The sequence below is a fragment of the Gobio gobio genome, assembly GCF_949357685.1.
Source record: "Gobio gobio genome assembly, chromosome: 12".
In the NCBI taxonomy this organism is placed as follows: Eukaryota; Metazoa; Chordata; class Actinopteri; order Cypriniformes; family Gobionidae; genus Gobio; species Gobio gobio.
Window position 1 is genome coordinate 18,307,342 of NC_137105.1, and position 26,339 is coordinate 18,333,680.

Here is a 26,339-nt window from a genome sequence, read left to right on the forward strand (position 1 = left end):
TTACAGCAATGCTCGCCGTTGTTGACTTTTGAATGCGCTGAGGGCACTTATTACTGATGGGTGGAGTGGGGGGAAGTACATTTAAGGCCGTGCAACTCTAGACGGGATCTAAGGTCTTTGTCGGACATAAAGCATGTGGTCTTCTTTCTCCAAAGCGTGGCCTATAATGCCTGTCGTGGTCGTTAAGCGATTGTATTACTCCCAGCAGGTGAAGGGCGAATCTCCTCATAACCTTCTTTTATTTTTCCTTCCCTTTTGTCGTTTACAAGCCATTGTTTGGGGCGAAGGCAAGAAAAAAAAAAAAAAAAAACTTTCTGCTGTTCTTTTGAAGGGTAAGCTGTTGTGCCTCATTGTTAAGGAGGGACTTTGATGTTTTAAGTTTTAAATGGTGAGTCAGGGAGAGTGTTGGACTTCGATATGACAGACTTGAGGTGAGGTGTCCCGTTTCTGAGGGGAGTTTTCGTAGAGGTGTTTTTGAAGGGGATTGGATTTCTTTCTGCTTTCACCTGCTCTGAAGTCCTTGTAAGTTCAGTGACATCTGCTCCGAAGTCTTCTAGCATGGACTGGGGCCTAGTGGTTTTGTGGCCTATTTAAAATGCGTTTTATTCAGCAACTCATCGGCCTCAGTCTAAATACCCAATAGTGCCGCTATAAACTTTTATGGCACATACATATAATATATGGCCCTGTTTACACTTTTAAGATCCATCTAAGATGATCCAAACATAATTGGTCAGCCCAGACAGATCGCCATTTACACCTGGAAGTGAAATGAGTCTCAAATGTATCTCCTGTGACCACTTGTGATCTCTGATTTCATGACTACACACATTATGTCAGTATGTTACTGTATGTTGATAAAATACAAAGCAGCAAAAAACAAAGCAAGATTCTACACTCTGTTCCTTCCAAAAATACGAACTTTTGGGTTTGTGCTCCACTAATCATTGCATGTTGACATCATACTTATCAAAAGATAATATTCTTCTAAAGCAGTACGCAGTGACACATTCACTGTTTGAGAAAATAATTATTTTCACTCTATTTTGAGGAGAAAGTAGGTGCTATTGCTTACATACATTTATAGACACTTTTCCTAAAGTGTAGATGAACTTCTTTTGTGTAGCCTAGATGATTTTGTCAAAAAAATATGTTTTTTTAAAAGGTTCTTTACATGTAACAGTTCTATTTAGGACCATATCGTCCTGAAGAGCTGTTTTATGCTAAAATGGTTAGAGTTTAGGGTTCTTTATTCTTGCCTTTTTGCACAGACTATCAACACAATATCAACCGTTCAAATACTTTTCTTAGAATGTCTATACATTTTATCTTTCAAATTGTATCTGGTTTCCCACCCATCATGTATTTTTCTCTTTTTAGTTTAACAGAATATGTTACTGTAAGTGTGACCTCTGTTCAGGTAAGGATAATTCTTTCCTCAGAGATATTGAATTTATGATCCATATTGTTAGATTTTTTTTTATTATTGTATTGGGTTTATGCATAAACATACCCAGTCCAAAAAAAAATTCAAAGCTATCCCATGATGACTTTATATCTCTTTTACTTTTAACATTTTAAAGTGCTCATACTGTCCATTTTCGGTACTTTTGGCTTTTATCAACATGATTATTTTTACATAAACAAATGGAAGAGTGTATTGGTGCTTATTCACTATGCACTTACAATAATAATTGATATCCACATTAGCTCCTGTCTAGTGTTATTTTAGTATGATTCATATACTATTATAGTATTTATTAATATTTTGAATTACATTTTTTATAGTTTCAGTTTTCATGTGAATGTTTTTGTTTTGTTTTGTGCTTTTGTAATTTTTATTAGTTTCAGTTATATATATATATATATATATATATATATATATATATATATATATATATATATATATATATATATATATATATATATATATATATATATATATATATATATATATATATATATATATATATATATATATATTTCTATTGATCTTTAATTCATTTTAGTATGGCAACTTAAACTTATACTTCTGATTTTTAAGTTTTTTTCAAGTTTACATTTTTCATCGAATATTTTATTTCAGTTACAGAAAATGATTTTCAATAGTTTTTCATTTTAGTTAACAATAACAACACTCCAGTCTGAACTAGTTTTAACATGGGCAACATACGTTCCAATTAAATTACATTTTTGCCTCCTGCCTTTCAGAGTGCTCATCCAAGTGTACACTCAACAGTTTTAATGGCACCATGTGTTACCTTACAACCTCACAAGCCTACAATTACAGCTTTAGCAATTAGCTGTGAATGTGCTGTTTAACACCTAATCAACACTCATTTGGGGGAGGGGAGCTGGGCAATGCACAATGTGGGAATATTTGATTGTACATTCATGTTAAGAAAAAAGATAGAAATAATAATTAAGGCATTTAGCATATCATTTTTCCAGAATGACTTAGGAAAGTTAGATTCATTCATCATCTATTATAATTATATCAGCAGCTACATAGATTTGAGATATGGCTCATTTCACTCAAGTACGCTTACTGAATCTCACTCAAAGCAACCAAGCAGCACTGCCTGAATGTCTTCATTCTGCATAAATTCAGAGTAATTATTTGCATGACTGCAATTCCAACGCAATTAACCTTGAGCGTCATATAAGAGGAGTTGTTGACTGCTGGGAAATATGTAAATTGCATCCAAAAAAGGTCACTGCAGTGATTCGTTTGAATCTGCTGATTTATATTTTCAACAATGCCGTTTTCACATTCAACAGCTGTCAAGCTGGGAAAACGGGATGTGTTCTTCAAATTAAGTATGCTAATTCATTCATCTGATTTAACCATACTCATAAGAAAGGTAAGAAAAGTTAATTAGTTGAATTAGTATATATTATCAGCTGGGTCTTATATTGCCCTCTGCGGCCTGGACTTCTGTCTCAAATGAATGATTACCAAACTAGCCTGGAGTGCACCATGAAAGAATAGAATTAATCTTTGATGCTGTGTGAACGGGGGTCAGGAAGAGAAACAGATGCCTTAAAATAAGGCACTCGAACTAATCTAGATTTGTTTGAGGTTCTCTTAATTGGGCATATGTGTTTGTGTCATGTGTGCGGTGAGGGTACCAGGCGTCTGTGATTAGATTGTGCTGTGATCCATCAGAAGGCCTGACAGACTGGTAATGGCTCTCAACCCCCGTGTGGCAGCACTCTGACACCAAAACGGCAGCTCTGCGTCGTTTGCCATGACCCAATATCTTGAAATTGAATTTTTTTCACATACAGAACTGGATGCATCAGTTGAAGCATCAATATGCTGGTCTGTATGATCCACTTATTTATACACTCAAAAAAAAAAAGGTTCTATATGGCACCAAAAATGGTTTTTCGTCGTAATCATAGAGGAACCGCTTTTGGTGCTATATAGCACCATATCTTAACATGTTCTATATATATGGTAGCGGTGCTATATAGCACCTTAGTCAAAGAACCGGTGAAGAACCTATGAAGAACCGCTGAAAAATCACTGAAGCACCAAAATTGGTGCCATATAGCACTTACAAAGGTATATGATTACGAGCCAAGATAGGATTGGTGCCATATAGAACCTTTTTTTTTAAGAGTGTAGAGTGTGTGTATATATATATATAATATATATATAACATTTTATAAACTTTTTCATTCAGACAAAATTAGCTAAAATGTTATTTTACCATTCATAAATTAACCTCTGTGATGTGTTTGACCATTACAAATGTTCTCCATTACAGTGTTCTAAAACTGAATGTTTTCTAAAAAAAAAAATGTTTAGTAATTTTTTGTATTCAGGCTGCTGGGTTTTAATTAGGTCAGAAGAACATAGTGCTGTCGAACCGATTAATCGCGATTAATCGCATAACATAAAAGGTTGTGTTTATTATATATGTGTGTGTTTATATATTAAAATGGTATTTATATGTATATTGTATGTGTGTGTGTGTGTGTGTGTGTGTGTGTGTGTGTATACATACACACACACACACACACACATATATATATATATATATATATATATATATATAGCGCATATAGAATTCTCTGTTAGATGTGAGTAATCGCGATGAATCACTAGATTAACATCATAAAATAATTTAAAGGGGAAATGTATTATTAGTAGTAGTAGTAGTATTTACACATATAGCACTGGGGTCTCTGTGACCATAAACATAAATAAAATCTAGTCAATCAGGATAGAATAATTGACTACAAAACAAATTCCAAAAAGGCTACAATGTACTGATCAATACAGTGAAGTAACTTATGAAGCACTAAATCACTGCCCTTGAGTGTGTTCCACAACACACACACACACACACACACACACACACACACACACACACACACACACACACACACACACACACACACACACACACACACACACACACACACACACACACACACACACACACACTAAACTAAACTAATGGCACTCAGTCGCCTCACTGAGGTTCATTAAGCTGATTTCCTTTGAGGGCTGGCCTACATTTTCTGAGAAGCTCCAACTTCTACTCTGTGATCAAACAGACAGATAACTGTCAGAGCCGGAGAGATCAGGACATTTGAACAATAGCGCCGCCCCCTACCAGCCCTGAATTGTTACGCTTGCTTTCCTAACCTCTGCCCTTCTCTTCAGGCTCATGTAATGCTGAAAGGCCTGTGCCATCTCTAGTCCGCTATATCATCCCTTCAGAGTGTTCATAAGTGTGTGTGTCTCACTAGGTTAAAGGTGCTATTCTGTTAGGTCACGGAGATCAAACCTAGTTGATGGGACTTTAATTAGCATGAAATGGGCATTTCATCTCTAGTTCTGACAGCTCAGACCTCTCAGGAGTCTCCCTCTCCCTTTTTGAAATTGCAAGATGTTTGCTTCAAAATGTTTATTTTTTATTTTTTTTTGTTAAAAATATTTGATTAAACTGACAAAAAATATTTAGAAAATGTATCTTTCATTTTGTGGCTCATAATCTGTCTCATTTAGCATGTGCTGCTGAATTAACTCATTTGTCCTGGTGGTTTATTTAAGCTAGTCAAGGACCGGCTATGTGTAATTTGCCTCCAAAATTGTAAGTTTAGTTTATACAGTGACAAAAAATAATAAATCAGGCCAAGCACATTTGTACACAAACTTTTGTGTAAGAATGATGGTTTTGACACACAAAGCACACACATACAGCGCTCATTACTCTCGGGGCAAAAGGTAAGAGTTTTTTACAGGGTAGTTTGAGTTATGACCCTAAAATCCCCTGGCAACATCTGGAGTACATATTATGGACCAACCAGTACCGGACACGATCACAGTTTAGATGGTGTAATGAGGTCATCATTTCAAGAGAACTGCTAAATTAGTCTGTCAGAATGTTATGAAAACAAGGGCATCAACATAAACACTTGATGTATGGAGAAACGGCTGCACAATTAATGGAATAATAATCGCTATTGCAATTATGGCTACAGCGATTAAAAAATACCTGTTAAAAGTTTGCCAGCGTTGCCCTGCCAGCGTGTTTTTTTTTAAAGTTGGCTGGTCCACCACAGTGTTTTTGATCATTTTCTCAAAAATTCCATGGGCCTCAGAATATTTTGTTGTATGAATATCTGATACATGCAATATATCAAAAGAAAGAACAGAGCTTCTGCAAGCAAGAAAAAAAAGCTTTTTATTCTAGCTTCATGCATTCCTTTTTTATGAATATAAGTTTCATAATAAAAGCAACATTTTGAGCTCAGAAAAAAGTGTTTTTGTCAAAGACTAATGTTACATCCAGATATGATTCAGAACGAAACAAACAAAACATAGATGGAGTAGATGGAGTCAATCAACTAAGCTTGCACAGTCGTATAGCTCGCCCTGGGTCAACATTTCATTCAGTAACATTAGGCAGTTTTGATTTATATGCTGTTTAATGTTGATAATTGTGTTACATATGCTATTGCTTGTTTCTACATCTTCTTCACCTGTTTTTTGATTCAGTACTCTTTCAAAAGATGAGTAATAGTGCCCCTATCTTATAACAGTGAAAACTGAAACTCGTCTTTGGTGGGGAAAGAGTCTTTACAAATGTAACTTATTCCTGTCAGAATCAGAAAGAGCTTTATTGCTAAGTGTTTACACACACAAACAATATACATATACACCAGACATAACATTATGACATAATATTGTGTTAGTTCCCCTTTTGCTGCCAAATCAGCCCTGGTCCACTAGACCCCTGAAGGTGTGCTGTGGTATCTGCCACCAAGATGTTAGCAGCAGATCCTTTAAGTTCTGCCCCATACGCAACAAACTGCGCTGCACTGTGTATTCTGACACCTTTCTATCAGAACCAGCATTAACTTCTTGAGCAATTTGAGCTACAGTAACTTGTCTGTTTGATCTGACCACACAGGCCAGCCTTAGCTCCCCACGTGCATCAATGACCCTGTCACCGGTTCACCACTGTTCCTTCCATGGACCACTTTTGATAGATACTGACCACTGCAGACTGGGAACACCCCACAAAATCTGCAGTTTTGGAGATGCTCTGACCCAGTTGTCTAGCCATCACAATTTGGCCCTTGTCAAACTCGCTCAATTCCTTATGCTTGCCCATTTTTCTACTTTAAGGACAAAATGTTCACTTGCTGCTTATACTATATCCCACCCACTAACAGGTGCCTTGATGAAGAGATAATCAGTGTTATTCACTTCACCGGTCATAATGTTATGCCTGATCGGTGTATATATACACCAAAGCAAGCTGGCGGAGGCAGTATGATGCTTTCGGCAATGTTCTGCTGGGAAACCTTGGGTCCTGCAATCCATATGGATGTTTGTTTGTCGATACTTTATTGATCCTTTACAGGAAATTACATTGTCACGGCGGCTTCAACACACAAAAGAACACAGCACCACTCTTAAGTCTTTTACGATCTACGATATAAAAATTAAAAAGAAATAGATACACCTACACTCACCTAAAGGATTATTAGGAACACCTGTTCAATTTCTCATTAATGCAATTATCTAATCAACCAATCACATGGCAGTTGCTTCAGTGCATTTAGGGGTGTGGTCCTGGTCAAGACAATCTCCTGAACTCCAAACTGAATGTCAGAATGGGAAAGAAATGTGATTTAAGCAATTTTGAGCGTGGCATGGTTGTTGGTGCCAGACGGGCCGGTCTGAGTATTTCACAATCTGCTCAGTTACTGGGATTTTCACGCACAACCATTTCTAGGGTTAACAAAGAATGGTGTGAAAAGGGAAAAACATCCAGTATGTGGCAGTCCTGTGGGCGAAAATGCCTTGTTGATGCTAGAGGTCAGAGGAGAATGGGCCGACTGATTCAAGCTGATAGAAGAGCAACTTTGACTGAAATAACCACTCGTTACAACTGAGGTATGCAGCAAAGCATTTGTGAAGCCACAACACGCACAACTTTGAGGCGGATGGGCTACAACAGCAGAAGACCCCACCGGGTACCACTCATCTCCACTACAAATAGGAAAAAGAGGCTACAATTTGCACAAGCTCACCAAAATTGGACAGTTGAAGACTGGAAAAATGTTGCCTGGTCTGATGAGTCTCGATTTCTGTTGAGACATTCAGATGGTAGAGTCAGAATTTGGCGTAAACAGAATGAGAACATGGATCCATCATGCCTTGTTACCACTGTGCAGGCTGGTGGTGGTGGTGTAATGGTGTGGGGGATGTTTTCTTGGCACATTTTAGGCCCCTTAGTGCCATTTGGGCATAGTTTAAATGCCACAGCCTACCTGAGCATTGTTTCTGACCCTGTCCATCCCTTTATGACCACCATGTACCCATCCTCTGATGGCTATTTCCAGCAGGATAATGCACCATGTCACAAAGCCCGAATCATTTCAAATTGGTTTCTTGAACATGACAATGAGTTCACTGTACTAAAATGGCCCCCACAGTCACCAGATCTCAACCCAATAGAGCATCTTTGGGATATAGTGGAACGGGAGCTTCGTGCCCTGGATGTGCATCCCACAGATGTCCATCAACTGCAAGATGCTATCCTATCAATATGGGCCAACATTTCTAAAGAATGCTTTCAGCACCTTGTTGAATCAATGCCACGTAGAATTAAGGCAGTTCTGAAGGCGAAAGAGGGTCAAACACAGTATTAGTATGGTGTTCCTAATAACCCTTTAGGTGAGTGTATATATATGCAGTTCCAATAATGAGTCCTGTTATATTCATAGCACATTGAACAATCTGATAGCCGTCAACAGAAAGGACTTTCTGCTACGCTTGTTTGAGGTGTTGACTTGGCCTCCAAATTCCCCAGATCTCGATCCAATCGAGCATCTGTGGGATGTGCTGAGCAAACAAGTCTGATCCATGGAGGCTCCACCTCGCAACGTACAGGACTTAAAGGATCTGCTGCTAACATCTTGGTGCCAGATACCGCAGCACACCTTCAGGGGTCTAGTGGAGTCCATGCCTTGACGGGGCAGGGCTCTGTTTAGGCAGCCAAAGGGGGACCAACTCAATATTAGGTTATAATGTTATGCTTGATTGGTGTATATAAAAAAGTATATATAAACTTTTTTGAATGTACAAATATGTTATTTACAGATTTTGAGATGTACAAATTGTGTACAAATGGACAGTTATGATAGACAGTGTATAGTTTTTTAACTGTTCTGACTGAATATTGCCTGAGGGAAAAATCTCTTCTTGTGCCTGTCTGTTCTGGTACTCAGTGCTCTGTAGCGCCGGCCAGAGGGCAACAGTTCGAAGAGAAAGTGGGCTGGCTGTGTGGGGTGATTTTGTTCACCCTTTTTCTCGTTTAAAGATCTTGGAGGTTGGGCAGGGGGGAACCAATAATCCTTTCCGCAGTCCGAACTGTCCGTTGTAGTCTCCTGATGTCTGATTTGTTGACTGTGAAGGCAAAGCTGAATTTTCAGCATCATTACTCCAGTCTTCAGTGTCACATGATCTTCAGAAACCATTTGAATATGCTGATTTGGTGCAAAAGAAACATTTATTATTATTATCAAAGTTGGAAACTTTGTTTTGGGTACGTTTTTTTTTATAAAGATATTAATAATTTTACTTAAAAAGGACATTAAATTGATCAAAAGTGACAGTAATGACATTTGTAATTTTACAAAATATTTCTATTTCAAATAAATGCCATTCTTTTGAACTTTCTATTTATCAAAGAATCCACAAAAAAAATGATCACAGTTTCCACAAAAATGTTAAGCTGATGACTGTTTTTAATATTGATAATAATTAGTAATCAACATTGATAATCATCATGGTGCAGCTCTGATAGAAACAGTATAAAACTTTTTTTTTTTAGTTGAAATCGCTCACATTTCGAGGATGTGCTGCTTGTGCGTGCGTGCGTGTGTGTTTGTGTGTGTGTGTGTGTGTGTCTGTGGGTTTGTGGTGTGATGCTAAGGTCAGACTCATTGTGTCATGGATGAAAGGCTGTGTTTGCACACGTGCTGGAGGTTAAAATGAAAATGACTCAAAAAGCAACAAAGAAAACATAATAGATGATTCTCTGAAGGAGTGATAGGGGAAGAGAGGGAGGGGCGAAGACAGAAAGGTGAGTGACATTTACAGGGCACTGCCATCTGTATGGTAATTGCTACACACTGGTAAAGTTTGATCACACATTAATTTTCTTTCTCTTTCTCTCTCTCTCTCTCTCTCTCTCTCTCTCTCTCTCTCTCTCTCTCTCTCTCTCTCTCTCTCTCTCTCTCTCTCTCTCTCTCTCTCTCTCACATATTACCACATTCTGCACCTGACCCAGAACAGATGGCACCCCCTCCCTCTCCTCTTGCCCCCCTGGAGACAGTGTCCATCCAGTGAGGGGCATTTTTAAAGCTGGCATCCTTTTGTTTGGGTGGCAACTCTGCATGTTATAAGGATTAGAACATTTCTGACGGTGCTGGTAGATAAGAATCAGAGCATGTTGTTGTGCCTTTGGCTTTTGTTTTAAACCCTGTCTTTAGTCTGTCTCCAGTTTTCCATATGCTGTCCATCCTGTTACTCCACAACAAGCGCTGGTCCCCTCACATAGCAGAGAGTCGATTGGCAGGCTGACACTGAAATATGCCACAGCACAGTTAATCTGTTGAATACAGCTGGCGTGTGAACATTCCAGAGGACACATTTTTAAGGTGTTGATTCATTTCTATCTATCTATCTATCTATCTATCTATCTATCTATCTATCTATCTATCTATCTATCTATCTATCTATCTATCTATCTATCTATCTATCTATCTATCTATCTATCTATCTATCTATCTATCTGTCTGTCTGTCTGTCTGTCTGTCTGTCTGTCTGTCTGTCTGTCTGTCTGTCTGTCTGTCTGTCTGTCTGTCTGTCTGTCTGTCTGTCTGTCTGTCTGTCTGTCTGTCTGTCTGTCTGTCTGTCTGTCTGTCTGTCTATCTATCTATCTATCTATCTATCTATCTGTCTGTCTGTCTGTCTGTCTGTCTGTCTTCATGTGAAGTGTTGTTTGTGAGTGTGTGTATGTACATACACTATATTGCCAAAAGTATTGGGACACCCCTCCAAATAATTGAATTCAGGTGTTCCTATCACTTCTATGGCCAAATGTGTACAAAATCAAGCACCTAGGCATGCAGACTGCTTCTACAAACATTTATGAAAGAATGAGTCGCTCTCAGGAGCTCAGTGAATTCAAGCGTGGTACCGTGATAGGTTGCCACCTGTGCGATAAATCCATTTGGGAAATTTCCTCACTACTACTAAATATTCCACGGTCAACTGTTAGTGGTATTATAACAAAGTGGAAGCAATTGGGAACAACAGAAACTCAACCACAAAGTGGTAGGCTACGTAAAATCACTGAGCGGGGTCAGCGCATTCTGAGGTGCACAGTGAGCAACAGTCAATAGCTACAGACCTCCAAACTTCATGGGGCCTTCAGATTAGCTGAAGAACAGTGCATAGAGAGCTTCATGGAATGGGTTTCCATGGACGAGCAGCTGCATCCAAGCCTTACATCACCAAGTGCAATGCAAAGCGTCGGATGCTGTGGTGTAAAGAACGCCGCTACTGAACTCTAGAGCAGTGGACACGTATTCTCTGAGTGATGAATCACACTTCTCTACCTGGCAATCCGATAGACGAGTCTGGGTTTGGCGGTTGCCAGGAGAACGGTACTTGCCTGACTGCATTGTGCCACGTGTAAAGTTTGGTAGAGGGGGGATTATGGTGTGGGCTTGTTTTTCAGGGGTTGGGCTTGGCCCCTTAGTTCCAGTGAAAGGAACTCTTAATGCATCAGCATACCAAGACATTTTGAACAAATTCATGCTCCCAACTTTGTAAGAACAGTTTGGGGATGGCCCCTTCCTGTTCCAAAATGACTGCGCACCAGTGCACAAAGCAATGTCCATAAAGACATGGATGAGCGAGTTTGGTGTGGAGGAACTTTACTGGCCTGCACAGAGTCCTGACCTCAACCAGGTAGAACACCTTTGGGATGAATTAGAGCGGAGACTGCGAGTCAGGCCTTCTCGTCCAACATCAGTGCCTGATCTCACAAATGCGCTTCTAGAAAAATGGTCAAATATTTCCATAAACACACTTAAAACTTTGTGGAAAGCCTTCCCCGAAGAGTTGAAGCTGTTATAACTGCAAACGGTGGGTCAACTCTATGTTAAACCCTACGGATTAAGAATACGTAGAATGTCATTAAAGTTCATGTGCATGTAAAGGCAGGAGTCCCAAAACTCCTGGCAATATAGTGTTTGTGAGAAATTAATACTTTAATTGAACAAGGATTAAATTGACAGTACTTTTATATTGTTACAAAAAATCTATTTCAAGTAAATGCTGTTCATTTGAACTTTCTATTATTCAAAGAATTCTGAAAAAAATGTATCATAGTATCAACAAAATTATTGCACGCAATCGTTTTCAACTGTGGTGATCATATATATATATATATTAAAATTAATTAATATATAGACACACACTGTAAAAAAAAAGGTCAACTTAAAAAAGTAAGTGTTCATGCTGCCTTAATTTTAAGTTTAGTCAACTCAAATATCCAAGTTTTCACATGCTGTCTAATGTTGTGCCGAGAAAATAAAGTAAATTGTGAATCAAAAAGGCTTGTGTGTGTGAGATTCTGGAAAAAGGAAAAAGTCAGCATATCATAAACATTAATATATGAAATGTCAAATGTGTTTGCACTTTAGAGCACATGAATTTCCCGTTCATCAATTATATTTATTGCATTTTATATATTTTATTATCCTATTTTATGAGCATTTTATGGCTGTTGGGTTTTGATGGTGTTTCAAAATCTGTGCTTTGAACTCAAACACCTCCACTGACTGAACTTCATTACCCCTTCTGAGCCTGATTCAAACTTCGACACATTTAACCATACCATAAATAACAATCATACAGTCACAATATGGAACCGTTGTCTCCAAGTTTATTATATTTCAACATGGTGTCTGAGGCCAGTACATATCATTCAGAGAGGAATAACTAATGTGTGAGGAAGAAAAAAAAGAACATGTGACATTATTTAACGGCATGTTTTCAATTAAGCATTCAACATGTCTTCATTGTCATCTTTAGCGCAGTGGTTTTCAAACTTTTAGATACATGCCACTGACCCCCAAATATGATCATCCTCATGCGACCCCCATCCTAAAATGTAAAAGGAAGCTATGTTTTCACCGATAAAGACATTAATTCTGTGAAAAACTTTATATAAATGTGTAAAATGCTGTTTTGAAAGTATTCAGATTCAATCATGTTATTTTTTTTAAATGTTAGATGTATTATTATTTATTTGAATTTTAAATTTTGCTTATTGATTTTAATCAATTTATTATTAAAATGTATTATTATTTTTTTGTTTTAATCAATTTCATTTATATTCTATTTATTATTAATGTATAAATCAGATTTTATTTTAGATCAGAATTTATTTTAATGTATATATTAATCTCAAAATATAATTTTTTATTTTAATATTTTTTTATTTTAATCAAATGTAGTTAGTTACATAGTCTATACTATTTTTTATGTACGTAGTGGAAATATTGAACTATTTAAAATATTTATTATTGTGAGTAGGGGGGAAATGTATTATATGAGGAGTTCAATTAAACACAAATTCCAAATGATCAGAAAATGTCCTATTTACCCATATTCACCCTATTTGTGCAAAATCTCAGTTTTGAAAAACTAAATGTATTTAAATTAAATGAAAAACAAACAGTGATTTGTGTACAGTGGGCAGCTCTATCAGTTTACACATGGCGGTGTGTTATTGTCTTAGCTCGAGGCTTTGTTTTTGTTTTTTTCCATAACCAGGCAGGATAAGCCATCGGCCAGATGGCACAGTGGGGTCTTCCATGGTTACCTCATCCTGAGTACCAAACATCGCAGACGCGCACACATATACAGCACAGACTGTTATATAACCAAACAGTCTAGACGGTTTCTTTTATAATCGATTGTCTCTCTTTCTCTGTGTAGCCCGCCAAACCTTGTTTCTCCTGTACTGCAGCGACAGAATTCTAATTCTATCTGTTTATTCTGGACCAGAAAAAAATCTTTCATTGTGACACATTGGTGGGCGGGGCTTCAGTCAGCTTTCAGGCCATGTGACTGAAGTTAGTAAACACAAACCCGTTTCTCAGTCCAGCAGGATATTAGACGCACAGGTCACGATGCCCTCCTTACAAAAGACGCCCCCCCCCCCCCCCATCCCCACCCTTCGTACGTACACACGCATGCACAAATAGAATAAAACACACTCGCACTTGAAGTCTGCCACGCTGCAGCTGCTCCAGTTTCCATGGTAACGTGCAGAACAATGAGGTAAGAAGCTACAGGGGCCAGTCTGAGTGTGCGCTGCGCACGCTTTCATATCCACTCGCGTTGAGAGTGTGTGTGCCAGCGTTTGTTTTTGTGTATGAGTGCCTGAAAGTGCATGTGGATGTGCCCTGCCGATTTCAAAATCAACTGAAAGAGAGAGAGAGAGTGAATTACGAGTGAGATACTCGTTCTCTTTTGTGAGAGAGGGCATGGTCAACCAGATCTCTCTTATAGCGAGGCAGATGGAGGGAGAAAGGCTTGACGAATGAAAACAGGAAAGGTTGAATAGGAAAGAGGGAAAAAGCCCAAAAACGTGTAGAATACAAGGCTTTTATGGACAAGTGTGTAGGCCTAGATATGATTCAAATTTCGTATAATAACGAAGTCAATTTTGACTTTGTGTTGAGGAAAATAGTAAACACACATTCAAATTCATTGGGTTTTCATAGACATAATGATTTTCATAACTGTATTCTACCCATCTACACCTAAACCTACCCAACATTGAAAACTTTATGCCTTTTTACATTTAAAAAACCATAATTGAGTATGATTTATAATCCGTTTTCCTCACAAATGTCCCCACAAATACAAGGATTCCATATATTGCCATCTTTGTGGGGACGTTTTGTCCCCTTAAACGTAGGGTTTACCTGGACCACACACACAAACATGATCCTAGAGAAAAAGTCGATTATTTATGCTTCAAATGAGTGACATGGGTATTTTTATTTGACAATATGATTTAACTGTGGGTTTTTGCTTTCAGAATCATAATCCCCTTGAAAGTCATAACTTAGCGAGTTGTTTCAGGGCTGTTTGAAATGTGGACGTTGCCGCCCACAGAGGGGCTTCAAGCATGTCTGAAATGCAGTTCAGCGTTTTGTTTCTCAATACCTGACAGGACTCAAATCCCACCAGCAGCGGTATCATACAGAAGCACTCATCCTTTGACAACAAGCTCTTTTGTTTTCAAAATGTCTATTTATTTTTCAAAATGAGGTATTTCAAAGTGCTGTGAGTCGCAGCACTCAATGTACATTATAGAAAAGGAGAAAAAAAAAAACTTTTTTCCCAATGACCCAGTTCTATGAACCCAATACTTACAAATATATAAACAAAGAAAGAGAAAGACAGCAAAGTATAGAAGCATTATAAATTGAGATAGAAAGAATTTTCTGTACAAAAGAAATGAAGGTAGAAAAAAGGATAAAAAGAAGATAAAGTGATATCTACTCAGAACTCATTTTCATACGAAAATATAAGTATCAGATTTAGTATGTATCAGAAGCACACTAAAGCATAAATGTGGGAATTAGTAAAGAGTGTCATAAGATTGAGAGATTATAAGACAAAGGAATCCAAAAAAAACCAATGTGTCCTTATATTACAAAAATCCTCAAAAATGGAGGTCTTACAGTACTTGTTAAAGGTATATAAACTTCCAGTCTAGTTATTGGCAGCTTTTGACATCTTTATATAAAAAAAAACAAAAGACAATAATCGTATACAAAAACAAGGCAGACTGAGTGTATGTTCTTTTAAAATCTAATCTATTTACAAAAGTGTCTGACATCAAGGTGCGCAGAGGTACATCCATGAGATTCAGCACCGGTGAGGTGTGAGAGATTATAGCCATTCGAAGTGTCTCGTGTCATTTGTTTAGTGTCCGTTTTGCAGGAAGAGCGTGAATGCAAAGTTCATCGACCCAATCGCATACTGAAGACTGTGTTCATAAGGGTCTTGTCATTGAGGGTTTACCGGTAAGCACCTTCCCTCATCGTTGTAGCGTGATTGGGGTGACAAAGTAAACCTGAAACATTCTTGACGTCAAAAAATGTGCAAAAAAGTGTCAGCAGTGAGTGTCCCTATAATTCATTTTAGGGCCGTTAGCCCCTTAGCGGTTTGCCGTTCGTCGTTTGACGCCGACCATCAGCTGCGAGGCGTTCAGCCAATGAGGGTTAAGGGTTAGCGAGTCCTGGCTTGTTCGAGCCTGCGGAGGAGCTGTTGTCGTCGGGCCTGCAATCTGTCTTTCTCCTGCTGGAGTCGGAGCTCCTGGGCCTCGAGGGAACTGACGTACTCGGTGGCCTTCTTCAGGATGACCACCTTCGCCGCCTTGTCGTTGTGCGCCAGCTCGGGCACCTGGTCGCGCAGAGTGAGGAAGCTAGAGCGCAGGTCGTTGCGCCGCTGGCGCTCCAGGATGTTGTGGTTGCGCCGGCGTTCGCTGTCCTCCGAGTCGGAGCACCGCGGGCTGCTGGAGTCGCTCTTCCTCATGCGCTGTCCTGGTACACTGTTAGTAGGGGAGCTCGGGGAATAGCTCTGATTCTTGCCAGTGCGTAGAGTTATAGTGCTGTTGTCGGTTCGGAGTTTCTTGCTCGGGGGAGCGCTGGGTACGTCTTGCTGGTCGGAGTAAGGGGATGGGGCTGCGTAGTTATGCTGTTGCTGGTGGATAGAGGCGGCCGCCGTCCTCTTCAGAATGAGCTCCTGTGGAGCTTTGCTCACCCCTGAGCCCAACCGCCCTCCCGTGGACGCCTGAGAGTTAGAGACGGCAGACAGGCCAGTGCCGGTTATCTTGCTGGTGATGGAACGCCTTTTCTCAACAGTGACGACATCGATCTCCTCCTCGTCTTCATCGTCTTCGTCATTATCATCGTCGTCATCTTCTTCATCTTCATCATCATCGTCATCATCGTCATCTAGAGGAAGAGAAGGAGATTTGGGTTAGAAGGTTTGTTGTGCAACCATTCCTCTGGAGGTACACAGGTATGAACAAGCGCTCTTAACGGAAACATGCCTGTGTTTTCTCTGGGTGTGTGCTCGAGTTAATGTCTTTGTGTGGGCAGATGAGACAATTGCTCAATGCAATCATCTGAACACGCTCTGTCAAACACAGAGGAGCTGGTTTCTCCCCAGACTGGACCACCTTGGATTTGACTTTCTACTTCAACACACACCCTCTATTTACGCCGCCTAATGAGGGGGTTTGCAAGCACATGAGCATTTCGTCATGTCATATTTTCTGACAAAAGCTGTTTTGCTGTCAAGTTAGACATTTCACTTGGTGCCTTTTTCAACAGGTGACAAGCTAACAAGCTAAGCTTAGATGGCAAGACGTCCTCAGTGTGACGCCCGAGAGCAATGTTTATGAGATAATGGACGTGATTATCAGCTAAGCCACACATGAAGACTGTTTGGCATTTGCTGGAGCCCACAACCTCTCACTTCAAAAGCTCCCAACAGGAAACCGTCTGCCAGCGTTAAGGAGAGACCAAACGGGGCAATTTAGTCTGCAACAGAATGCAGACAGTCGATGCGTTTCCCTCTTTCACTGGTTTGCCGCGAAAAGGGATAACAGCACAGGCGGGAAAAACTAGCGTTGTAATCGTGTGGTCCAATTATTCGCGGGCTTTGCCGAGTAACACTGATCTGATGGCGTCTTAAGCCGCTGCCCTGGAGAAGAGCCAAGCAGACAGCTGGAGGAAAGGCTCTGCTTGTTCAAAGCCGTCACCCTGTAAAGAGAGATGACCCATCTTCTCTTTTTTTCCCTCCTCGTCTTTTTTTCTTGTGATTATCATTCACTGCACCTCTCTGGAAGTTTCTCGGCCTGCCAAGCTCAGCCTACTGGGCTAGAAGGGGGGGGTTTGTCTTTCTTGTAGATGCACACACGCATGCCTCCTTTATCACATGCTGGTGCCCAGTGCCAGCTCTTATTCTCTCACCCACGTGTGATTGTCGTTTGGGATTTGCATTTGAAACAAGTCCTCATTTTGAAGGGAAACGACTTATTGGGGGGCACTGAATTTAAGGGGCTTGGCTTTTATGATATCTGCCCTCACTCACACACCCTAAACATCTGAGCCTGTGGTTTTACACCATCAATAGCTCTCAATTTGAAAAAAATAAATAATTAAATAAAAATAATAATTTGTTTTGTTTCAAAACAATCTTGCATGTCATTAAAAACCCCTAATCCTATGACCTAATAAATTCCCAAATTAGATTCTGCTTTCATGCCTAAAGCCAGATTAATGGAGGGCAGATAAGAACATTTTCGTTTTCCTATTTAATATAGCTCAGTGATGCTATTCTCTGCATTAAATCTTTAACCAAGAGCTATTCAGCCAAATGGCTCGACATCATGGACAACATCAAATATTACCGCCATCTACTGGGTACGCAGATCGAGTATTACATAAACTCCCAATCACCGCCCACTACTACTACTGAGTGTGTGTATGTGTGCGCGCGCGCTTGTGTGTGACCGACAGTCTGGAATGTCACACACTAATCCGATTCAGGGCCTGTCATATGATCTTCAACAATTACCCCAATGACCCCTTACAAACTAGTGCAAACTGACAAACTTTTTAGAAGCATCATCACCACCATCATAATTTGGTGATGATGATTAATAATTGTCATTCATAGAATGTCTCATGCGAACACTTACTAACTTTACATTAACAGCATGTAAGGAGACACTTACCAGAGTCGCTTGGAGTTTCGTCTGCACTGACTGGAGGCAGTTGTTGGCTCCTCAGCTGTGTCACACTTTGGCTGCTGCTGCTGCTGCTGCTGCTCCCGTTTCTTTTGTTGACTGGATAAGGGAAAACTACAGTAGGGTCCACACACTCCGGTATTGAGTGGCTCATTTCCGGCGACTTGACTGCCGTGTCTTTACCGGCTTCAGTACCGGTAGGAGCAGAGACCGCTTTCCCGAGTTTCTCATTCACCACCCGCTCCAATTTCTCACGTGCCGAGAAGCCGCTCCACATGCAGTCCTGAATGATGATGGAATTGTCCGTAGTATCCAAAACAGAGCCGAAGAGGTCCCCGTCAGACGCCCCCCAAATGTCGTCTCCCGGTAAAAGCATAAGCTCTGAAGCCCAGTCCAACGGGTCCGTTAATCCAAAGCCCATGAGCGAGCAATCCCCAGCCACCGCGCCCATCTCACCCGGATCCCCTGGAAGCGCTGCCCGGCTCGGGGACAGAGGAGGAGTGGGCAGCAGCTCGAATTTCTTCCAGATGTCCTCTCCAGGCGGTGCAGCGTCTGGTCTGCAGAAGTAGAAGTCATCCTCGTCCGGGTAGAAGCATGGCTGCAAGGAGTCAAACTCCAAATCAGAGTTCATGGTTTTAGCTGGCATTCTCCCTGTGGAAGACACAAACTGATGTGTTAGAATCACGGGTAACACACGGGTAAATGGCAAACACAATATCTTTTTTTTTAAGGACTCTCATTCTGATGTCTTGTAGGTGTCATCGCACCGTCCTCACTGTGTAGTGTGCAAAATGTAATTAACTCGTAACTTGTAATTGCTGCATGAAACACAAACTCTTTCAATGGAACAGCTCATTGAGATTTGTGATAATTCTATTATTATTATTATTAGGCTATTATTATTAATAATAATAATAACAACAATGCTAGAATTATAAAAACAGCTTTTGTCCAAACAAAGACATTTAATGGTAACATGCAAAAAAATCAGTATAAATACAATATTTTGTTCCACAGTAGACGCTGAGTCTGATGCCTTTGAAGTGTTCTCTCTGCATTGTTTATTGTGATAGCGTTCATTAACTCACTAAACTTTGGACTGTAATTGTAGCACGAGACACATACTCCTTCAATAGCAAGTCGTGCAGAAATGTAAATAGCGCAGAAATAATATTTCGCGTCAGTGAAACCAACTAGTTGACACTAAAAGACCTGGGCGTCTTACCTCTGAGTGTTTCTTGTCCCTTATGTATCGCAGTCAGTCACTGTGCCTCCCGTGTGGAGTCGCACATCTACCGCGGCGACTGAAGACTGTTCTGTCGCTTCTGTATTTCGGGCTGTGAAGTATTATTCTCGCTGCTTGCGTTTGGATGTATTGGCCCCTCCCCCAGTGGGCGGGGCGCTGGGCTAGGTATTTGCTTTTGTGGGACATTTGTTGTGTGATTTTCTTTGGAAATGGCATCATTTTGGTATCTTGGCAGATAATCGAGGAATGGCTAACTCGGAAATAAAAAAATATCAACATGTTCAAAACGTGTATCCTACTTCTCTAATGCAACGCAGAAGGTGACGTGGGACAGAATGACAGTTCTCAGTCACCGTTCACTTTCATTGTGTGGGAAAAGGCACTTTTAGACATTCAGCCCCCAATATTCTTCGAAAACAAGTCGTACGCGTTAAGAACGACATTGTTGGTAAATGGTGGCAGAATTTTCATATTCGGATAAATTGTCCATCTTTTGGCAGATTTAAATTGTAATGCAGGCTAAATGTAATGACTGAAATTATGTGATTGAATGGGTTTGATTTTTACTCTACCGTGTAATCTGGGTTTATTCAGAATATAAATGTAGTTGTACACTATATAAGCGTTCAAACAGGAGGAACAGCGTTGTGAATGAATCCGAGCGAGTCAGCAGCATCTCTCCTCGCTCATTGTTCAGGTCAGTGAGGTAACGGCCGATCCGCATAACATCACCAGTGTCGACTCACGTCTGCCGCCATGTGGACACGTGATGTGCCCGTCTGTGTTTACATTCAGGGGACGAGGTGTGTTTTGTGTCTGCTCACCCACGAAAATGCCTATCAGCTAGCCCTCGACATCAAAACTTTATTTGTGCTAATTTAATTCTATAGGGGTGTACGATTGGTTGGATATGGGGACCTTAGGAGAAGATTATGTTATGTAATTGTTGGTTTGAACCCATGGCACTCTTTAAAGGGGGTAAAGAAAACTGAGTTCCAAATTACATTCAAATGATATTTATTTTCTTATATCGCGTCCCTCTACAAGGTAGGCTACTAAAGGCTATTTGTCACACTTTTGAATCAGTTGAGCATTTTTTGAGTCAAGGTTGGAAGTGACATTACCATAAACATTACTATAAACATTTAAACATAAAACATTTTATTGACCTGACGTTTCTAAAAACAACTAAAACGTAATTGTCACAAATTTGAAATACTCATGTTGGAATTATAAAACAGCCTTTGTCATTGCAAAGACATTTGGAGGTAGCATGCAAAAAGAAAAGAGAACTATAAATATATAACTGTTGTAATATATTCCAATGTTTTAGACTCGTAAACACACTAAGTCAAATATGTATTTTTTTGTGATAGCATTCATTAACTCAAGCACTTTTCTCATATTGGGTTAATGTTTGAGTCCATTTCTGAGCTTTACTTAAAGACTTTGAACTTTACCACAAAAATATACACAGCATTTTCATCAACATGACATTTCTAAAACAAATAGTCCTAAGAACACTGGTTAAAATCATCCATAGTACAATATACATTTACTCAAAGTTATTCAAAAATAAAAATGTGATTGGAGGACAGAATCTACAAAAACAATCCCAGACTTCTCTGAACTAAATGTTTGAAACCACCTTATAAAACTCCTAGAAAAATGAATTTGTGCAATTCAACTATAGGCTCAAAATCTTCTAGTTATTGAGACACTTCCCCGTGTGACATCCATGTCTTCCTTTAGTGCACGGTTGCTTCTCTAGTGAAAACAGTTTGCTGTGGGAACTCGGCGAGAGAAAGACAGAGACCATAAGAGAAGGTTTGGGATTTGAAGCGCTCCTCCAGAGCTCAATCTCAATGACCTCAGCTCAGGAAGAGCTTCCTGTGTGAAAGTGAGGGGGAGTGGGAAGCAGAATACTTGTCACAAAGTGAATGTTTGGGACCGTCAGTCTGCAGCCTGCCCTGTATTATTCAGAAAAGACAACTAGAGTCGTGGATCACTTTGAACACATGTGGGTCGAATAGATATATTTTTCATCTCCCTCATACACTGCCTCACATCATATCTCCTCACCCACAGCCGTCTTTGTTGCTTCAATCAGATTTGCATACTTTTCTTATTATAAATTTGCAAGTAAAAGCATCAAGGTGATTCACTTTTAACGGCTTTCAGTGTAAGCCATCTGTGATAATGGCTTCATACTTGGCTCTGTATTTATTATTCCACTACAAATTAGCAGTTTAATATCTGCCCATTTAAACACGTGAAATTGCCAATGTTACATACTTGTCAAGATGTCTGAGAGAGCGTCTGTGTGTGCATTCATCCAGCTCAGTCTCATGTTGTCCTGTCTTACTGAAGCAGTGGGTGGAGTAGAGTATGGATGGTTAAGCAATTGGGCCAGTTTGGATAAAACATTCATATTTAGAGAAAATACAAAAGCAAAGCGTAAAGCCTCAATGACAACACGGCTGGAGACAATGAGCGCACGCAGGCCAGGACATCAATAGCGCACACGATCGGAAGTCAGGCCCGGGCGCCTGCTCCTCAGCTCTGGTATGCAGAGTGTGCACAAAATGTGCACGTTTATAGCCTCAAAGGTGTCCGAAGTACATTTTGACTTAGTGTGACAATGCTCTTTAAATACACACATTAATGGGTATGATTTTTCTCTACACTGCAAACTGCAATGGTTTTCTTTTAATACAATTATTTCCCCCTTTATGTCTCTCACCTTTTGTGTAGATCTTGTAATCTTTCATTTTTACTCTCAATGGACACACACACACACACACACACTCGGTGGACTTTGCTCTACCCTAGAGCCCCTCCTTTAATCAGCAGACTTGTCAATCACAGCAGATTCCACAGTGGCATAATTCCTTAACAAATGACAGACAAATTCAACTTTGTTTCTTTTTGGCGGAATTCAATTAGTAACCTCCAACCTTCCACCCTCTTACCCCACACAGTTAAAGTGCCTTCGCTAAACCCTTTAAGGTGATCATTTAGCCAGTAAACTATCCTAAACCTGTATGACATTCTGCTGTGGAGCACACACAATGTGAATTTTTGAAGAGTATTCTGTCCATTCTTTTTTCAAATAATGAAAGTGACTGGGGACTGAGGCTGTCACGCTCTTCTTTGAAGCTATACAATAGCTTGATAGATATAGAGAGATTATCCTTTTGTGTTCAGCTGAAGAAAGATAGCCTGACAGATTTGAGGAAATTATGACCATTTTCTTTTTTGAAGGAACTTCTCATACCTGCGAGGATGAGTATTGGGTCCCGGTGTGGGAAGGTCAATGAGGTCAAATGGTTTTAGGGGACTTTTTTCTTGAAATCAGAGCTACTTTGATAGGCCTGTAATGAATGGATAGTGAAGTGGATCATCTCTGGCATGCTTCCCTCCCTCTGTCATCATATATCTTTTCATTCTTTACCATTAGCTGTTTGGCAGAGGTGTGCATCTGAGTCAGCTGGATGCAAGTGCAAGTTTGAGCAACTACTAAAGGAATTTAGTCAATCAGATAGCATCTAAGATACTTGAAATGTTTCCTGTGTCATGAACTTTCTAATTATTTGACAAAGCCAGATCTATCTATCTATCTATCTATCTATCTATCTATCTATCTATCTATCTATCTATCTATCTATCTATCTATCTATCTATCTATCTATCTATCTATCTATCTATCTATCTATCTATCTATCTATCTATCTATCTATCTATCTATCTATCTATCTATCTATCTATCTATCTATCTATCTATCTATCTATCTATCTATCTATCTATCTATCTATCTATCTATCTATCTATCTATCTATCGTTCTAGCATCTGTCTGTCTGTTTGTCTATCGTTCTAACATCTGTCTATCGTTCTAGCATCTGTCTGTCTGTTTGTCTATCGTTCTAGCATCTGTCTGTCTGTCTATCGTTCTAGCATCTGTCTTGTCTATCGTTCTAGCATCTGTCTGTCTATCGTTCTAGCATCTGTCTGTCTGTCTATCGTTCTAGCATCTGTCTGTCTGTCTATCGTTCTAGCATCTATCTGTCTGTCTATCGTTCTAGCATCTGTCAGTCTGTCTATCATTCTAGCATCTGTCTATCGTTCTAGCATCTGTCTGTCTGCCTATCATTCTAGGATCTGTCTGTCTATCGTTCTATCATCTGTCTATCGTTCTAGCATCTGTCTGTCTGTTTGTCTATCGTTCTAACATCTGTCTATCGTTCTAGCATCTGTCTGTCTGTTTGTCTATCGTTCTAGCATCTGTCTGTCTGTCTATCGTTCTATTATCTATCTGTCTATCATTCTAGCATCTGTCTGTCTGTCTATCGTTCTAGCATCTGTGTGTCTGTCTGTCAGTCTGTCTATCATTCTAGCATCTGTCTATCGTTCTAGCATCTGTCTGTCTGTTTGTCTATCATTCTAGCATCTGTCTATCGTTCTAGCATCTGTCTGTCTGTCTATCGTTCTAGAATCTGTCTGTCTATCATTCTATCATCTGCCTATCGTTCTAGCATCTGTCTGTCTGTCTGTCTGTCTGTCTGTCTGTCTATCATTCTATCATCTGCATATCGTTCTAGAATCTGTCTGTTTATCGTTCTATCATCTGCCTATCGTTCTAGAATCTGTCTGTCTGTTTATCGTTCTATCATCTGCCTATCGTTCTAGAATCTGTCTGTCTATCGTTCTATCATTTGTCTATCGTTCTAGCATCTGTCTGTCTGTCTATCATTCTAGCATCTGTATGTCTGTCTATCGTTCTATCATCTGCATATCGTTCTATCATCTGTCTGTCTGTCTGTCTATCGTCCTAGCATCTGTCTGTCTATCGTTCTATTATCTGTCTGTCTGTCTGTCTGTCTGTCTGTCTATTGTTCTAGCATCTGTCTGTCTATCGTTCTAGAATCTGTCTGTCTGTCTATCGTTCTAGCATCTGTCTGTCTGTCTATATCATTCTAGCATCTGTCTATCGTTCTAGCATCTGTCTGTCTGTCTATCGTTCTAGTATTTGTCTGTCTATCGTTCTATCATCTGCATATCGTTCTAGAATCTGTTTGTCTGTCTGTCTATCGTTCTATCATCTGTCTATCGTTCTATCATCTGTCTATCGTTCTATCATCTGTCTGTCTATCATTCTACCATCTGTCTGTTTGTCTATCGTTCTAGCATCTGTCTATCGTTCCAGCATCTGTCTGTGTGTATATCATTCTATCATCAGTCTATCATTCTAGCATCTGTCTGTCTGTCTTTTTAATTTTAAACAGTCAAACAAGAATTTTGTATAAACAAATTTTCTTATTTTCAATTTTTTTCCTCTCAAATAATTGAAATGGTTCATAAAATGGCCTTATCTTTAAATCAAAAATCTGACTGTATCTCTTTTGGTCTCTGTCTATATATGTAGGGGGTGTATATGTTGTAGGGGTGTGTGTCTTTTTCGAATGTTTATGTTACTACATATGGTGTGTGCTTTTGTTTGATTTCCCCTCTGGTTGAAGTGGACAGAGATAAAAGATAGAGCAAAAGAATACCTCAGCCCTTCTTGGTTTGTAGGGAAATTCCGCATAGCTGACTGAAATAGTAACCAGAATCTTCACTTACATCTCTGCTACTTTCCTGTCTTTACCACAACATCAGCTGAGGAGCTCCATCTTTTACTGCCCTAAAAGGCCAAACATAGGGTCTTTCTTTCTTTCTTTCTTTCTTTCTTTCTTTCTTTCTTTCTTTCTTTCTTTCTTTCTTTCTTTCTTTCTTTCTTTCTTTCTTTCTTTCTTTCTTTCTTTCTTTCTTTCTTTCTTTCTTTCTTTCGCCATTGTCCAAACAACAATTGAAGACAGGCTAGCAACAAGCATGTAACCTAAATGACCCAGTGGCACCAGGCTGTTATGCTTCTGTTGGTATTTCCACAGGTCACGCTGCCTTACATTTGAGACTGCAGGTAGAACTGACGAGTGTGTGATTGACCGTGTAAAAGCTCATTGGTTTGTTTTCACTGTGCTTGGTATTTCACACTGTATCACAGTTTGAGAATGATTTATAACCGCAGAGGCCTGTTTGAACAGACGTTTTCATCCCAGATGAGACTTTGATGAACCCCCAGCTAGTTTATTTGAGCGGAGCAGAAATATTTGTGGAGGAGGTGCGAGACCACCACTTCCACTTTCATCCCTTTTGTCGAGTTTGAGACTACTCTTTAGAGATGGAAATATTCCAGTTTAACTATAAATTCAATGGCCATTAACAAAGATTATTTAATTATAATATAATGCACTACCATTCCAAGTTTGGGTCATAACATTTTTTAATCACCATTCACCTAAGTTGCATTAATTTAATCAGTAATATCAGTAATATTGTTTTAATATATTTTAAAATGTAATTTATTCTTATGGCAAAATTGGATTTTCAGCAGCCATTACTGTAGGCTTTAGTGTCACACAGTTCTAACCCTTTCATGCATGAATTTTGATAACCTCAGTCAGGATTTTTTTCCTATTTGTTTTTATTGCTCTTAGGGCATGAAAAACAAGATTAGAAATTAATAAATTAGTTTTTCATATGTGATTTCTGGTCTTAATAACACGTAAGTATTTAAGAAACCAACGAATAAAATTATATAAAATCATGTTTTTTATATATATATATATATATATATATATATATATATATATATATATATAT

At 39.4% G+C, this 26,339-nt stretch overlaps 2 protein-coding genes across 2 annotated transcripts in view; both read right to left on the reverse strand.

Annotated features, from left to right (window-relative positions):
- The window catches only part of drc1 (dynein regulatory complex subunit 1 homolog (Chlamydomonas)), a 548,506-nt gene that overhangs the window by 193,977 nt on the left and 328,190 nt on the right, over positions 1-26,339 (reverse strand). The window lies entirely within an intron of this gene.
- On the reverse strand, positions 14,868-19,733 carry mycn (MYCN proto-oncogene, bHLH transcription factor). Its single transcript, XM_079831011.1, has 3 exons — positions 19,618-19,733; positions 18,381-19,043; positions 14,868-16,590 (listed from the first exon to the last, which is right to left on the reverse strand). The coding sequence occupies exons 2-3, from the start codon at positions 19,036-19,038 to the stop codon at positions 15,863-15,865; spliced, it is 1,386 nt and encodes a 461-aa protein (XP_079687137.1). The 5' UTR covers positions 19,039-19,043; positions 19,618-19,733; the 3' UTR covers positions 14,868-15,862.

Bases quoted from the DNA above. Each gene is read 5' to 3' on its own strand.
- mycn (XM_079831011.1), bottom strand. From the start codon at position 19,038: ATGCCAGCTAAAACCATGAACTCTGATTTGGAGTTTGACTCCTTGCAG. The intron at 16,591-18,380 runs GTAAGTGTCTCC...CTCTTCCTCTAG, and splicing joins CGAAACTCCAAGCGACTCTG to ATGACGATGATGACGATGAT.